General features: G+C 49.1%; 1 protein-coding gene across 2 annotated transcripts in view; it reads left to right on the top strand.

Moving 5' to 3' along the window:
- ESPN (espin) overlaps nucleotides 1–15,669 on the top strand; it is a 112,692-nt gene extending 97,023 nt beyond the window's left edge. Inside the window, exons 12-14 of one of the 2 annotated variants that reach the window (XM_083512968.1) lie at nucleotides 12,295–12,374; nucleotides 13,534–13,545; nucleotides 14,672–15,669. In XM_083512968.1, the coding sequence (XP_083369094.1) occupies nucleotides 12,295–12,374; nucleotides 13,534–13,545; nucleotides 14,672–14,819 (240 nt within the window). In that variant the 3' untranslated portion in view covers nucleotides 14,820–15,669. Of the gene's footprint in view, nucleotides 1–12,294; nucleotides 12,385–13,533; nucleotides 13,546–14,671 lie in introns of both variants that reach the window. The other variant, XM_083512969.1, reaches the window with a different exon arrangement.
- The last annotated feature ends 512 nt before the right edge of the window (nucleotides 15,670–16,181 follow it).

Below are 16,181 nucleotides of genomic sequence, written 5' to 3'. Positions count from 1 at the left end.
TGAGCCTCCAGGGCTCGGGGTTCTTCTTTCCCACCTTGTTTGGCCACCTCAGACTTTTCTGTGTGCTCCGGCTGGGGGGAGGCGGAGAAGTGAGGGGCATGCGGCTGGCATGTGGTTGGCATGGTCCTGCATCCTTTGCCTTGGTGTGGCTGACTCTGAAGTGCATTTAACCTGCAGTAGGTGCCAAGGGTCCTCGGCTCAAGGCTGGGGTTCCCAGCATCTGATGGTGGCCCACCAAGCTCCACTCTTTGCTGCCGTGTCTTCAATTTGGTCCGTCTAAGTAAAACCAACCAACCAACCTGCTTTTCCTGAAAAAGGACCCCCTAACAGACAACACACACCCCGTTCGCTACAAAGCACGATACTGCAGTGTTAAATGCCTTACATGATCACTCGGTGGTGTAATGTGTGAGCATCATACCTGCGGCCTCTGCCGTTGAGTCGATCACACCCTTGTGTTCCTTGTGGTTCTCTCGCTGCCCGCCACGTGAGCTGGAAACTGTAAGTGTCTCTATCTCCTCCCCCCCTCCAACCACTTTCCAGTTTTCCCCTGCCCCGCTTCACCCCACCCGCCCCACCCCGGCCTGCGCAACTCCCTGGGAGCACCAACGTGTTGCGCCACCATTACACCACGAAGGGACATGTAAGGCCTTGTGGCGTGTGCGAAACCCGGGCAAATGTAGAGGACGGTCCTGAGGGAGCCCCTTTGCCCTCTGTTCTTTTCTGCCCTGCCGTAGCTTCCCTCCAGCCACCAGGAAGGCTGGCGCTACTCCCATGCCCACAAGGCTATCCTGGGGCCCTTCGGGGAGCTCATGACCGAGGAGGACATCCTCTACCTGGAGAGGCAGATCGAGAACCTCCAGGTGATGCACAAGGTGCAGAAGGTGGAGACCCAGCTGGAGCAGCTGGAGCAGGAGCTGCAGCAGCTGCTGCCCGTCTCAGCCGCCTTGGCGAAGGAGCACTTCACCGTCAACCCCAAGCGCATGCAAGGCCAGGCCGAGGACCTCCCGGCCTGGTGCAGCAAGATCTCCACCCTCCTGAAGAGCATGGCGCTCCTCCTGGCCACCCTGGGCGGGAAGGCCATTACCCTGGCAGACATGGTCACCCCACAAGGGCCGGAGCAGGCGGGCAGCATTGCTGCTGTGGGGGCTGCACCACCTCTCAAAGAAGGCCCCTCCAACATCACTCGGTCGCAGTCCTTCAGCTGCACCCGGGAGGAGGTGGAGAAGGAGATCATGCAGTGGGGGGTGTCGGTGAAGAACCTCAAGGCCAATTATGAACTGCACATGCAGGCACAGGTGCCCAATGCCATGCCCAGCCGGGTGTACAAGAGGAAGCGGTCCTTGCCGGTGGGGACAGCTCAGTTCACTCTTGGCCGGGAGCCCATCTTGGAAGAAGACTACATCACCGGCATTGAGCCATTTGGTGGGCTCGGGGAAGAAGAGATCTCCACCATGGGCCTGGAGCCGCCCATCCCTCTCTCTCACGCACCTCTGTTTTACAGCGAAGCGGGGGTCCTTTTCCCAAAGCAGGCTGACGTCCCATGCGTGGCGGGAGACCCCTTCGGGGAGGCACTGTTCAGCCCTGACCACATGACCCGTAGCCTCCCAGTCCAGACAGAGTTGAGCTGTGTCCAGGATTACATCGACATGCGGAAGGAGAGGATCGTCTACCTCTTCCTGGAGCACTGGAAGAAGTGGACCTTCACGGAGTCGGTCAGGCAGGCCACGCCCAAGAGGAAGGTGGCCGCCTCTGATGCTGCAAACGCCAACTCGGACGGAGCTCGGCTGATGCCCTTGGGGAGGAAGCCCAGCGAGGATGACCGGCTGCTGTATTTCATGAAGCAGCGGCAAGTGGTCGGGAAGCTGATTGCCCACTGGAGGAGCATCATCAGCCAGGTGCCCACCAGGCAGATCCGCCGCCTGAGCCGCACCAACATGCTCTACTGGCCCGAGCACTTCCTGCCCCACATCAGCGGCACACCTGTGGCCTACGACAGCCTCACCTTGGACCTCTTCATGCTAGGCTACTTCCAGCTGTTGGAGATGAGCATGAGCCGCGCAGAGCGCAAGTTCCGCCACCTCCTCTGCTACGAGATGTTCGACCGGCTGGGCAGCCACAGCTGGGAGCTCATCCGCCACTTCCACAAGGTGGTGATGGAGGAGGTAGAGGCCGGCAAGAGGGACTGGCTGGATGGCTTCGAGGACCTCAAGCAGGAGTTCTTTGGTGACAACCTGCAGCCTGACCAGGCGGCTTCCGCAGAGCGGTCGGCGGTGTCATCGCCCCGCCCACCCTCCATTCTCTCCCATCAGGCGTCGTCCCAAACATTGGTCAGCAGTGTCCAAGAGCCCAGCATGACCACAGATGAACTGACCCCAGCGTCCCTCGACCCCAAGAGCAGGAAGAACTCGGTCCAGCTCGTTTCGGAGCTCGGGGAGTTTAGCAACGAAGACATTTGCCGCTATATAGACCGCAGCTTCTCCTTCTGGAAGGAGAAGGAGGCTGAGATGTTTGATATCTGAGGGTGCTTCCTGGAAGGGTGGAGAGAGGGCATGCGCAGAGAGATTCGGCCCCGGTTTTTTCCATGCAAACTCAGAGGCACACAGTGCAGACTACCAGCACCACTGCGGCCCAACCCACCTTTGTGGAAAGTGATCTTGGGGCTGCTCTCAAAGGCGACAACTTTATTCAAGCCGGTGGTGGGAGTGAGGAGGGGGCTGAGGACATGGGGGCCCTCAGCGAAGGCCTTGCCATGTCTTGGAGAACAGAGGCGAGGGGCCAGAGGTGCACTTCGCCTTACTTCAATTGGGAGAACGTCTCCAATTCGTTGAGAACCCATTGATTTGCATTATTCAGGGCAGGCGTAAAGAATGTCTCCTTGAACCATCACGTAATTTATACGAGGGGTTCGCTACCACGAGGTTGGTGGTGGCCAATCTTGGGGAAAGGACCAGACCAATTTTTACAGAGAGGGGGTGGTAGGTCTGCCAACCTCTGCTGATCACAATGGCTAAACACCAAATCAGGTCTTTTGTCCAACTAACTCAGTGTTGTCGACACTGACTGGCAGCATCTCCAGTTTCAGACAGGGGTCTGTTTCCCAACCAGAAGGTGCCCTGCTACTGAGCCATGGTGCTTCTAGTCACATTCCTAGAGCTCTGTGAGTATCTGGGGAAAGTTGTCATCATCATCTCAGCTTCCCAGAGACACATGATTGGCCATCGTGGCAAACAAAATTATGTCCCATGTGGACCATTCGCCTGGTCTAGCTGAGCTGCCCCTACAATCCTTTGATGCACCAGACCTTTGGTCCGCCTGGTATGTCAACATGTTGAGACCCAAGACAGGCCAGCAACAGTGGGGTCACACATATGGTCACTGTCAGTACACAGTGCCCCTGAATCTGTGCAGAATTGGCTTCAAAGGCTCCTTTTCTTTCAGATCAGTAGGAAGAGCAGACATCATATCTACACTACATGTCCCCTTCCTGCTCTTCCCCTATGACCAAAGATATGAGGGAAGATCAGAGCTGAATAGTCTAAGGCACAGAGTATCTATGCATTTATTCATGATTTCTCCCTTTGCTGCATTTATGAATGAGAATATTATTATGAATTAAATTTGTATGCCGCATATCACCCAAAGATCACAGGGCAGTTCACAACATAGAAATAAAAATGAGAACGCAAAGTACACAATAAAGCAAACACAAATCAATAACACACACACACACACACCCTTGCAAAAAAAGGTGGTAGAGCATGAGACTCTTAATTTCAGGGTTGTAAGTTTGAGCCTCAAATCAGGCAAGATTCCTGCATTATAGGGGGTTGGACTAGATGACCCTCGTGGTCCCTTCCAACTCTACAGTTCTATGATTCTAGAGTGTTAATCGGCCAAAGGCCTAGTTATAGGGGGAAAACGTTTTTTGCCTGGTACCTAAAGATACGCAATGATGGTACCGGGCAAACCTCCCTGGGGAAAGCATTCTACAAACAGGGAGCCACTGCAGAAAAGGCCCGTTCTCATGTTGCCACCCTCCAGGCCTCTCGTGGAGGGGGCACATGAACGATTATATGTGCAGCTTAATCTATTCGCAATGCGAGGGCTCAGGAGGAATGGCCAGTGGGGAGGAGGAACTACTGCCGACCGAGGCAGCTGACCTTGTGCTTTGCCCAATGACAGGGCCGGCCCTAATGTCAACCATCAGTTGCTTTCCAGGGTCTCAGGCTGAGGCCTTCACTAGGGCATGGTTATCTTTCATTATTCTGAGTGTAAGAGGTTTGGTAGCCCGCTCCTTTGGGAAATTGTAATGCTGAGTAGTTGCAGTAAACCAAGGGCGGGCAGATTTTAGGCTTTGGTGATCTATTCTGAGTTTTACTCAAGCCCTGAGAGCCATCAGGCAGCGCCAGGTGCAAATATACTCTTAGAATTAAGGAACGGGATATCCTTGAGCATGGATTTCAGTACTGGAACACACAGTCTTCCGGTCACACAACACCCCTGATTCTCTCCATCTCCCTCCAAAAAGCGTTCTTCATCTCAGCAGCCTAATTTAGTATAAATTTGCTATTATCGAACATCTGGGAGTCAGAGTCCTTGCTGATCTCCTGCAAATCACTTAGAGACCTACCTTCAGAGCTCAAATCTACTACCTGCCCTAAGCAACCTATTCTCCATCTGCACTGTACATTTGAAGCAGTAGCGCTTTCAACAGCCATGGCTTCCCCCAGAGTCTCTTGGGAACCGTAGTTTGCTGAGGGTGCTGAGAGATGTTAGGAGACCCCTGTTCCCCGAGTTTGATTGTTAAGCCGCTCTGTGGGAGTCTCCTCACGACGCTCAGCACCCTTCGCAAGTTACAATTCTCGGGATTCTTTGACGGAAGCCAAGACTGCTTAAAGTGGTGTGAGACCGCTTTAAATGCATGGTGCAGACGGGACCCTAGACTGAGCCTGGCTCTTGCTCTCACTCCACAAGAAGAAGGAAAAGCAACTCTCGAGTAGCATGTTTTATTCGACACGCTTCAAACATTGCAGTCTGTACCGTTCGCAATGTTTTCATTATTCAGTTAGCAATAGTGTGATTGTTTGTTTTGAAGTAAGTAGCATTCATTGGGGGAGGTATGTGATGCGGATCTGGAGGGGGCCTTTAACCCTTTGCCTCCAACCATGGTCCCAATCCAAATCAGACCTTCCCGCAGCTATTTCCATTCTTTTTTAAAAATAAAAAATAAAAATACCCACAGCCATGTGCACAAATAACATCGCATCTATTTGGCTGTCTGTGGTTTGTAGCACAGTAGCAGCAGATCGCTCTCAGCCCTTGAAATCGCCTGGAAACAGGGTCCTAGAATTTCCGACTGCAAAACACACACACCCCAATCATTGAGTGTGCGGTGGTGTCCTCATTTTCCCCGCAGGAATTTATTTATGTCTCAGAGCACATCGCAAATAACCAAATCATCACTTGGGGAAGTTTGGGCAATCGAAACACGAACAGATGCATCAACCTCTCATTCTGCTTGCGTGATCTTTGAGCTGTGTGATTTTGACTTGTGGCAGAAGTGGGATCTTCTGATTAGTTCAGTGTGTTGATCTGCAAACGTTCCATTCCACCTCCCCCTTTGCTTGTCTCTGTTAGCTCCAGCTAGTGCAATAGGGGGGAAACAGGGGGGTTGAGGGTTGAGTGGGGGGCATGTGTGGAGAGATTTTAGGATTAGTGTGCCTGTTGTTCATGGGGGGGGGTCAGTGTTGTTTTCTCTGATGCTGAAGTTAAGAAATAAAGTTCTCTCTTGCATGGAAGGAATTGATATTTATTCTTGTTGGCGGAAGGCCATGTGCTGGATCTTTGTACGTGTTTGTTTAAAATATCTAAATATTCCCTGCCTCTCTATATGAGACCAGGCCTCACAAGAAATTGAAATTAATTCATAGTAAGCATCATCAGTGTCTCCACATTTTAAAAAAACTGAGTTAAAAGTGCAGAATCCAGATTTCTGCCAGTAACAGCAATGACAGCAACTCTCCTGGATTGGTCCAAAGATCCATTTAGTTCAGCCTTCTGCAGCCTAGTGCTCTCCAGATGTTTTTAGCACAGCTGTGCTGACTGAAACTGCAGTGCAAAGCATTTAGGGGGGCAGGCGGGTTTATTTTATTGAGGTTTATTTATTGCATTCATATATCCCAGCTTTGTCTCCAAGGAGCTCAAGATGGCATAGATGGTTATCCCCTTCCTCATTTAAATCCTCACAACAGCACTGTGAGGTAGGTCAGGCTGAGAGGCAGGGACTGGCCCAGGGTCACCCTTCATCATGGCTGAGTAGGGATTTGAACTCTGTTCTCTCCCAGGTCCTAGGACCTCTCTGGAGGAAGACTGTTTAAGTACAATGGTACCTTGGTTCTCAAACTTAATCCGTTCTGGAAGTGTGTTCCAAAACCAAAGCGTTCCAAAACCAAAGCGTTCCAAAACCAAGGTGCACTTTCCTATAGAAAGTAATGCAAAATTACTTTCCAGAGTTTTATTACATTCCAGACTTTTAAAACGAATCCCTAAAACAGCAATTTAACATGAATTTTACTATCTAACGAGACCATTGATCCATAAAACGAAAGCAATAAACGATGTACTGCAGTCACACGATCAATCAATCAGTTGCTGAACTGGGTTCCACACAGTCACAAAAACAAACTAAAAAGAGCCGCAAAAACAAAAATGCAATATAAATAGCAAAAACAGACAGACCTCAGCGTAACACTCAAAATGGAAGTGTGGCACTCAAATCAGAAGCGTAACAGAGCACATTTGGCTTCCAAAAAAAGTCTGCAAACCAGAACACTTACTTCCGGGTTTGCAGTGTTTGGGTTCCAAGTTGTTTGAGTACCAAGGCACTTGAGAACCAAGGTGCCAGTGGTACTAATGGAATTCGAATAGTTTCAAAATGTGAATGGATGAGAGACCTTACCCATGCAGTACAGTGGTGAAAGGAGAGCAGAAAGTATAAGGCAATTACTTGGATGGTATGCAACAGAGACGAGATCCAGATCACCTAAATTTCTATTTTACCAGTGTCATGTAATGGTGATGGTGGAGTCCCCACACCCTTTCTATAGTTTCTTCATGCCTTCCACTAAGGGAAAAGCAGACATATATATTTGATCCCGGATCTCTTTGGCCTTAGTCTGGTTTGTTCCTAACTGAACCACCTTCTGCCTGTCCCCGGTTGTCTGCTGTGAAACACAACTAGTTAGTAACACAAGCCTCTCCTGAGACAGAAGTTATTTCTCTGTGTTTTGCAGGGGAATCCCTGCATGTAGAAAACTAGCAATTCAAAGGCTAGAACCCTGAATGCTTAGCTTTCAGCAGGCAGAGAGTTTTGTTTTGCCTAAACCTCTCTTCTTGAATCTGCAGCGCAGATACTACTGCAGAGGGAAGAGATGACGTTGCATGCAGAAAAACCCATAATTGCTAAGAAAGTGTGAATTTGCCTCACTCGAATATGCAGAAAGAAGCACTGGCTGGATTTGATCCCAAGGCCACATAGAGATGAGGGAGAAGTTCACATCCGCCTCATTGGCCCTTCCTGAAATGACGCACCTACTGAAATGTGCCCATTTTTCCGGATATGCACAAAGTCACAGTGCAGTTTTCCCAGTCATGCGAACAAAAAAAAGATGCATATTCTGGGGGAGGGGGGAGTTGTGTGCACAAAAATTAATAGATTAGTGAAAGCTACACACAAAAATGCATTTTATGAGAGAAAATTGCTTTGCAGACATGTATGAAGAGAAACCTGTGCTCAAATGCTGATGAGGACATTGAAAATAAAACAAATCCCAAACTGATGTAGAAATGTGAAGAACTGAACTTAAGATTGGGCGGGGGAGTTAGAGAGAAACTGAAATTGACCTGTTTGCCCATTCCTCCAAGGCTGTTGAGTCCACTAGCTCTTGCTGGTTTCTACTCCTACTGATCTGCTGTTCTCCAGCCCAGAGTGGATTGCCTGGAAAGAATTCCCTCCTGGATAGGAACATAGAACACTGCCTTCTACTAAGTTGATTTGTCAAGCTCAGTATTGCCTACTCTGGCTGAAAGGGCCTCTGCAGGCAGCCTTCCCCTGACCGGTGGCCCTACAGATATTTCTGAATTCCCATCAGTCCCTGCTGCGGTCTGGGATGAGGGGAAGTAGAGAACAACTTCTGGAGCAGGCACCGAATTGGGAGAATTTGGTTGGTGTTCTGAACTGCAGGCCCAAAGGAGAGGCTTGTGGTTGGGTGCAGGGATACTAAAGAAGGATGACCAAAACACCATAGTGATCAGTTCTAGTGCTTTGTTAAAGGAAGGCATAGACTTACAGCAAATCAGCTTGCCGGGTCTCCCGGCATTAAGAGACATAGGATGGACCCCACAGCAAGGAGATGGGTTGTCTGTCCCAGGTCTGTAAAGCCTGGGAGACCTTGCTGGCAGACCCTCCAAGTGTCCCTATTTTCCAGGGACAGTCCCAGATTTACAAAGCTGTCCTGGTTTCTGATTTGATCCCAGAATGTCCCACTTTTCCTTAGGATGCTCTTATTTTCATCAGAGAAATGCTGGAGGGTATGGGGTTATGTGACACCCCCCCCCCCAGCCAGTGAGATAAGTAACTATGCTACCTTTAGAAGACATCTGAAGGCAGCCCTGTATAGGGAACTTTTAAAAAAAAATGTTTAATGTTTTACAATGTTTTTATACATGTTGGAAGCCTCCCAGAGTGGCTGGGGTATACCATTAGGTCCAGTCATGGCCGACTCTGGGGTTGCGGCGCTCATCTCACTCTATCGGCTGAGGGAGCCGGCGTACAACTTCAGGGTCATGTGGCCAGCATGACTAAGCCACTTCTGGCGAACCAGAGCAGCGCACGGAAAGGCCGTTTACCTTCCCACCGGAGCAGTACCTATTTATCTACTTGCACTGTGTGCTTTTGAACTGCTAGGTTGGCAGGAGCAGGGACTGAGCAATGGGAGCTCACCCCGTCGCAGGGATTCAAACCACCGACCTTCTGATCAGCAAGCCCAAGGCTCTGTGGTTTAACCCACAGTGCCACCCGCGTCCCTTTATGGAATTATGGAATAGGATGTCCCTATTTTCATCGGAGAAATGTTGGAGGGTCTGTGATGGTTTTGGACTCCTTCTTTGGTAGCCCTGCGCCCAACCACATGCCTTCCTTTGGGCCTGCGTTTCAGAACCCATGTGAGAAAAGGATGCTGGACTAGGATGGGCCGGATCCAGCAGAGCTCTTCTTCCGTCCAGGGTTCCAGACAGGAACCTTTCCCAGGGAAGCTGGACTCTTCAGTGTGCCAAGCATGTCCTCTGTCGGTTCCCTGGAAATGCTCTGTAAGAGTAGCCTCTCTCCCCCGTCCCAGCCCCTCCAAGCAACACTGGCCTCGGCTGCCCCCTGGACTTGCAACTTTACCAGCCAATCTTGGCTCTGTACCTGAATCCAGCCATAGCCTCACACGACCTCCAGTTCCTACACACGTATAAGCCCCTTTATCCTCTCAGCAGTAAATCTCCCAGGAATTTAGGTCCCACCTCTCTGTGGGGGCTGAGCGCTAAACCCCCTCGTGCTCGCTGGGCTCTTCCACCTAAGCGGCTTGCCCTGGTGGGATTCCTGATCCATCTCCATCTTCTGCTCTTTTGCTGTGGTCCTGTTACCACGATCCCTGACCCCACTGTCAAAACTGTTCTCTGATCTCATCTTAACTGGTCTCTTACTCTTTCTTCACACCCACCCATGCCAAAAAAAAACCCCAAACACCCTGTACTACTGCAGAGGACCTGCTGTTCTCAGAGAATCATGTTGTTTTAAGGCAGCTAAGAAATGACAACGTGTAGTGTCGGGAGGGGAAAAGCTTGGGTGTGATTCCTGCTCTCTAGAAAGGTACATCACTCCCTCCCACTTACACACACATTTCCCAATTCACCCTAGACCTCTTGACAATCCCCACTCGCCTTCCCCTAGTTATTGAGGGCTGAACAACACTACACCAGCACAGAATATTGCCCAAAAAGGCTGAGAAACTAGGTGGGATTTTTAAGGGGGAAAGGGCATTTGGAACGAGTCTCAGTCCATAAAGGACTTGGGGCCCAGGCCCAGAACTAAGAGTAGGGGTGGGGATTTGTATGTAAAAGCCTAATTCACTCTTTCTGAAACACAGCCATCCTTCGAAATTCTCACTTCTCAGAATTTTGCAATGCATTTATTTCTCCAGCCAAGTAATGTGCGCAAAATTGCACATGCTAGGGTAGGGTGTTTAACAACGCATAGCTAGATAGAGAAAAGAACTTTTTTAAAAAAAATCTATAAATGCATGGTGTTGGGATGAATTACGTCTCCAAAATGTGTATATTAGGCCAAATTGTACACACACAAAATTGTATATTAGGAGGAATTCGCATTTAAATGCTTGTGAGTTTTCATGAGGGTTAAAGGGGGGGATCACAAACTGACTGAACTTCAGATTAGAAAAAATGAGAAACTAAGAGAAACCAAGATTTGCCTATCCTGACCTGTGACACAAATTTGCATAACATTTGCCTATGCTGATTTATATGTGCAGATGCAAATATTGTCCAAGTTTTAGAGGGGTGCCTGCCTTGTAGACAAAGGATTTTATTTTATTTTTTAAAAGCTTTCTAAAAGAAGAAGGACCAAGGGTTCCCTTGGGTACCATCTTGAGGGAATATTTCTTTCATTGACTAGCCCAGGCTTCCTCAACCTCAGCCCTCCAGCTGTTTTTTTGGCCTACAAATCCCATGATCCCTAGCTAGCACGACCAGTGGTCAGGGATGATGGGAATTGTAGTCTCAAAACATCTAGAGGGCCAAGGTTGAGGAAGCCTGGACTAGCCATACCCACAGAATGGAACCAAATCTGGCACTTTTTAAGAGAGCATAGAATTCCGTAGTCACCTGCACCTGCCCCAGCCAAATGGAGTGCAAAGCCTCCAAATATTTTTTAAAACAAAAACAACAGAGGGTTTACAAGACTGGAAGGTGGAGGTGTGGATAAGCAGTCGATGTTTCAGGCAGTGTGCTGACCATAGATCAGCTCACATCCTTAACAGCAAATTCAGCCTGATTCCTTCCATTTGTTGGAGCAAAAACTGATGTTCTTCTACAGGGACGTCTAATGCTTTCTGGTGGTTCTCTCACTGTGGGAAAGCATGCAAAGGCAGGGTTACCTGGCTGGCCGATTCCCCACTGTGAAATCTTCCTGGAAAGGCTGCCATGCCTACAGCAGCGCCCCCCCCCCCAAGGGAAAGTTGCTCTGGCCAACTTATCCTGGAGAAATTATTTCAGTGTGCAAACCGCTTTGCAAATAAGGTCCGTGCACAAAGTTCCAGCAGCAAGGAGGTTTTGCTTTGTGGAGAGATGGGCAAAACCCCCTGTCTAGATCCTTCTTGAACTTTCCCCCACCTACCTCCTTTCTGAGATTCCTTTCCAGTTCCGGTGGCCCTGAGTTTAGCCACAAACGTGCCAGAATGCGGGAAGTGTTGGCATTGGGGCAGAGAAGTCCAAGGCACAGCTAACACGTTCCAGATCTCTGGCGGAACTTGGCAGAGTTCTGTCCTAAGGCGTCTCCACTTAATTGCACCAAAGTGAAGTCCAGTGGCCTCTCCAAAGCAGCAGCAAGGCATAGAATTCCCTTTCCCAGCCTGAGCTGGTTTTCTGAGTGCGGGGGTGTGTGTATGTGTTATGCTTTCACCTTTCTTCTTTGCTACCTAGTAGAGAGGTTAACAGCCAGATTTGTTCTGCAGCCTCAAGAGGTCTTCCTAATCAACAGAAAAGTTGATCAAAACAAATGGATCTTCAGTGCTTTTTCTACCCCGACCCACAAGCCCATTCCATGGTTTCTGTAGCAGATATTCAAGGGAAGAGGGTCTGCATGCTGTAGTTAAGTAAGTCTATCTCCCTGTTGGGTGCCAGATATCAGCACCCAGAACAGATATCCGTTGGAGAATGGTTGCAAAGGGGTTCACCTTTTTTCCCATTGCCATAAAGGCAGTTCTTATGTCCTGCTGCCCCCACCAATCCCTGCTTTCCCCTGTAAGTTCTCCAGGACAAATTCAGCTTCCATGTCCCCTTCCTCCTTTCTGGGGCCACAAAACTCTTCCAGCCAGGCTTGGAGCTGTGGAACGGATGCACCTGCCTTCTCTGCTCTCTCTCTCTCTCTCTGGCCTCCGTTTCCCTTTCTTCCAGCCCTTCTCGCAGGCTTGAGCAGAAGGAAAACCCTCAGCCACTTCTTTTGCCTTGCAGGAGCGAGAGGAAGAGGCTCGACTGGCCACCATGCCCGCCTGGCGGAGGGATATCCTGCGCAAGAAGATGGAGGAGGAAAGGTGAGCGCAGGCTCCGGGGGGAGGAAATGCAGCTCAAGGGATGCTGTCGGCAAAGGGCATCCTTTATTGATTGCAAATGTATGCCGCCTTTTCCTCCAGGAAGTTCAAGGTGGCGCACAAGGTTCTCCCCTTCCCCATTTAATCCCCACAACAACCCTGTGAGGTAGGCTAGCCTGAGAGGCAGGGACTGCACCCCACCCTCAAGTCACCCAAGTGAGCTTCGTGGCTGAGTGGGGATTCGAACCCTGGTCTCTCCCAGCTCCTAGTAGTCCACCACTCTAACCGCAGCACTGAGCTAACAGCTCAGGAGTACCAATAGAGGCTGCAACCTGGCTGGACTTGCAAAATGGGAGTCAAAGATCGTATCCTATATGGGCTGTTGTTAAGGTAAAGGTCCAGTCGTGACCGACTCTGGGGTTGTGGCGCTCATCTCGCTTTAGTGGCCGAGGGACCTGGCGTATAGCTTCCGGGTCATGTGGCCAGCATGACTAAGCTGCTTCTGGCGAACCAGAGCAGTGCACGGAAACTCCGTTTACCTTCCCGCCGGAGCGGTACCTATTTATCTACTTGCACTTTGATGTGCTTTTGAACTGCTAGGTTGGCAGGAGCAGGGACCGAGCAACGGGAGCTCACCCTGTCGCAGGGATTCAAACCACCAACCTTCTGATCAGCAAGTCCTCGGCTCTGTGGTTTAACCCACAGTGCCACCCGCGTCCCGGGCTGTTGTTAAATTGGTGCTAAATTATGTCATGCCATATTTTCAGCATGGGGCGGTTTAGCCACATTTTGGAGACGGTAGGTGGGGAAAGACAACAGGAGGGGAAGGTAGCAAGCCAGGCAAGGCCAATCCTTCCTGCAGCTTCTCACTGGCCCTATTTGTTTTTATTTATTATCCATACTGTGGGTGGAAAAAGAGGAACGTTGGAGACGTGGGACAATAGATGGCAGCAGGCAGGTTCTCAGCCATTGGAAGGGGGTGGATTCTGTACATGCCTCTGGCATATTAACGGCAACACTGCTGTGGTTTCTCTTAAAAGTGGAACAAGCCAAAAATGAAGAGATTCATCCATGCTTGTTTTTGAGTAGATGCTTATAGTATTACTCTTATAAATTTGGGATCTAACGGGTACGTTTTCTTCTTCTTCCTTTTCTTCTGCAGAGAGCAAAAGCGGTGAGTCATTACTTTCGTGACTGGTTCGGAAGGGTGGCGGCTTAAGGATTGGTGAAAAAGAGGGCTCAGATTTATTTTCTTTTTCTTTTTAAAAATTATCAAAACTATTCAACATACAATATAATAAAAAAATGAACTAATTGAACTAATCTAAATAAGCAACAACAACAAGTAGAAGAAAGAAAAGAGAAAGGGGGCAATAAAATAAAATACCCTCTCCCAAAGGTAGACCTTAACCCTTGTCTCACACAAATAGGGGGCAGACCCTCCCAGCTCCCACTTGGGAGCTTCCCTTTCTCCCCCCCCCCCAGCCTCCCACCCTGAGATATCTTCCCTTCCCTGCCTCTCACACAGGGCCTTTCACCTACCAACCATCCCTGTGCATACCCTCATTAACCCGGAGAAGAGGACATCAGAAAATAAAACAAAAGCAAAAACATGGGAGATAAAAGAGAAAAAAATGGGGGGGGGGCAGGAAGCAAAAGATCACAAAAAATAAAAAGAGAGAGAGAGAGGTGACAAGGAGGACTTGTGGTTCTTCATCTTTCAATTATGTATATTAAGGTTATTCAAAGTATCCAGGTATATTCCAAGATAATAGCCAGCTGTTCCTCATTCTGCTAGGCGATGTTTCCCCAAACTTCAACCCCAGACACCCCCAGTTTCATTCATTCTTCTTTCCACACAAAAAGTCCAAAATGGGGCTCTCCAGTTCTTATTATTGCTCAGTGTCAAGAATGGTCTTCCCACAGTCTGGTATGTCGACTTTATCTAAAATAACAATTGAACACCCATTATTAGGCTAATAAGCCATAGTTACTCACTTGTTCTGTATTCATTAACTTTGGGGTTTCTTGATATCCAGAAACTGGCAATTCAGAAGCATTACTGCCCTCTGGTCATGGAAGCAGAGGATAGCCATCATGGCTAGCAGCCATTGGTCGCCTTCTTCCATGAGCTTGCCCTCTCCCCTTTTAAAGCCATCCAGGTTGGTGGCTGTCACTGCTTCCTGTGGGAGGGAGTTCCGCAGTTCACCTACATGCTGAATGAACAGGCATTTTAGCTTTGGTGCCTCCCAAGCCTTTGGTAACCAGCTGAGCCTCCCGTCCCTTTTCCTTCCCAACAGAAAAGAGGAAGAAAAGCTGCGGCGAGAGGAGGAAGAGAAGGAGAAAGAGCAGTCAGAAAAGCTAAGGACTCTTGGGTATGATGAATCCAAATTGGCGCCTTGGCAAAGGCAGATCATCCTCAAAAAAGGAGACATAGCGAAGCACTAGGACCCGGGCCTCCTTCAATCTGCCCACCTGCCTGGTTCCGCTGTGCTTGGAGATGCTTCCATCCTGTAGATCTCAGACCCTGTGAGCTGTTTGAGAGGAGGAGGAGGAGGAGGAGGAGGAGGGATGTTCCTGCCCACCCCTGCCCCACTTCCTGTTTCTGGGCTTCTCTCTCCTCTCAGCAAAACCACACACACACCTCCTTTACCTATGCCATCTCTCTCCAATTGCTCGTTCCCCCGATTCTTCTTATTCATTTTGTGCCCGTTTTCAGACCAGCCCCACCCCCACCCCCTCAATGTGAGGACAGGCATAACATTCTTAAGTTTTGCTGGAAGGGATGTGAAACTGTACCCTAAAATATAATGTACCGTTTTCTGTCCTGGAATGAAAAGAAAGAAAGAAAGAAAAAAACAGAACGCCCATGTACCAGTTTTCAGTGTGTCGGGAAGCACCAGGGATGAGCACTGACTGGCTAGCACCTGGGATTTCACCAACCCTGAGAAAAGTTTTGCAACTTGTTAGTATTTCTGAATTGAATTAATGTTCACAATGCCTTGTTAACAAGCATTTGAAGCAGGGAGGTGGGTGACATATTGAAAGGTGGGGAAGGGTGTGCATAAATTCACTTGTGTGTAAGTCAAGTTGAAGCTGATGTCACACCTTGGGGGAGGGGGGAAACTGGCTGTCCGGAGTGTTATGTCTGTCTTCACCCTAAGGCTAAGTTGAATATGAAATCTAGCCATATGGCAACCTTAGCAACTTACAACACCCTCCACCCCCACTTGGCTGGTATGATATCAACTGCTTAATGTCCAAATGTCCATCTGTGCAATAAAATAATTTCTCCAGATTCGTCCTTTGCTGCTGTCTTGGCTAACCCAAGAGGGTTGGACTAGATGACCCTCTTGGTCCCTTAACTTCTATTCCGAAAGCGGGCAAGACTGAACAAGGTTCTTCATCATCCCGTCAAGCTCTTTGACCTCTCGCTCTTAACTTGCAGAAGCAAAAGAATAACCACTGAAAAAATGGATCGAGAGATTCTGCAAGCTTGCTGCATTTGCAGTTTAAACAGGTTGCAGAATCTGGTGTTCCTGGATGCAGAAACCGGATGAAGAATGTTTTAAAGCTCTGTGTATCCTGTGCATGTTTACTTGGAAGGAATTCCCATTGTCTTTATGAGTACTTATTTTATTGGCAAAGGAGAGGGTGTTGTTTTTTTGCAAAACAGCGCTCAGGCCCCCTTCTCCAGGATGGATGGGCCACAGCCCTCTTTTTATGTCTGACGTCACCCTTTCTCTGCCAAGATAATCTGTCTGCTGCAAACTGACCTGGGTAGCTTAAAGTGTCATGGAGAGCAGCGTT

Source organism: Podarcis liolepis (genome assembly GCF_965112155.1).
Source record: "Podarcis liolepis genome assembly, chromosome: 7".
Classification (NCBI taxonomy): domain Eukaryota; kingdom Metazoa; phylum Chordata; class Lepidosauria; order Squamata; family Lacertidae; genus Podarcis; species Podarcis liolepis.
This window is presented reverse-complemented; position numbering and strand designations above follow the sequence as displayed.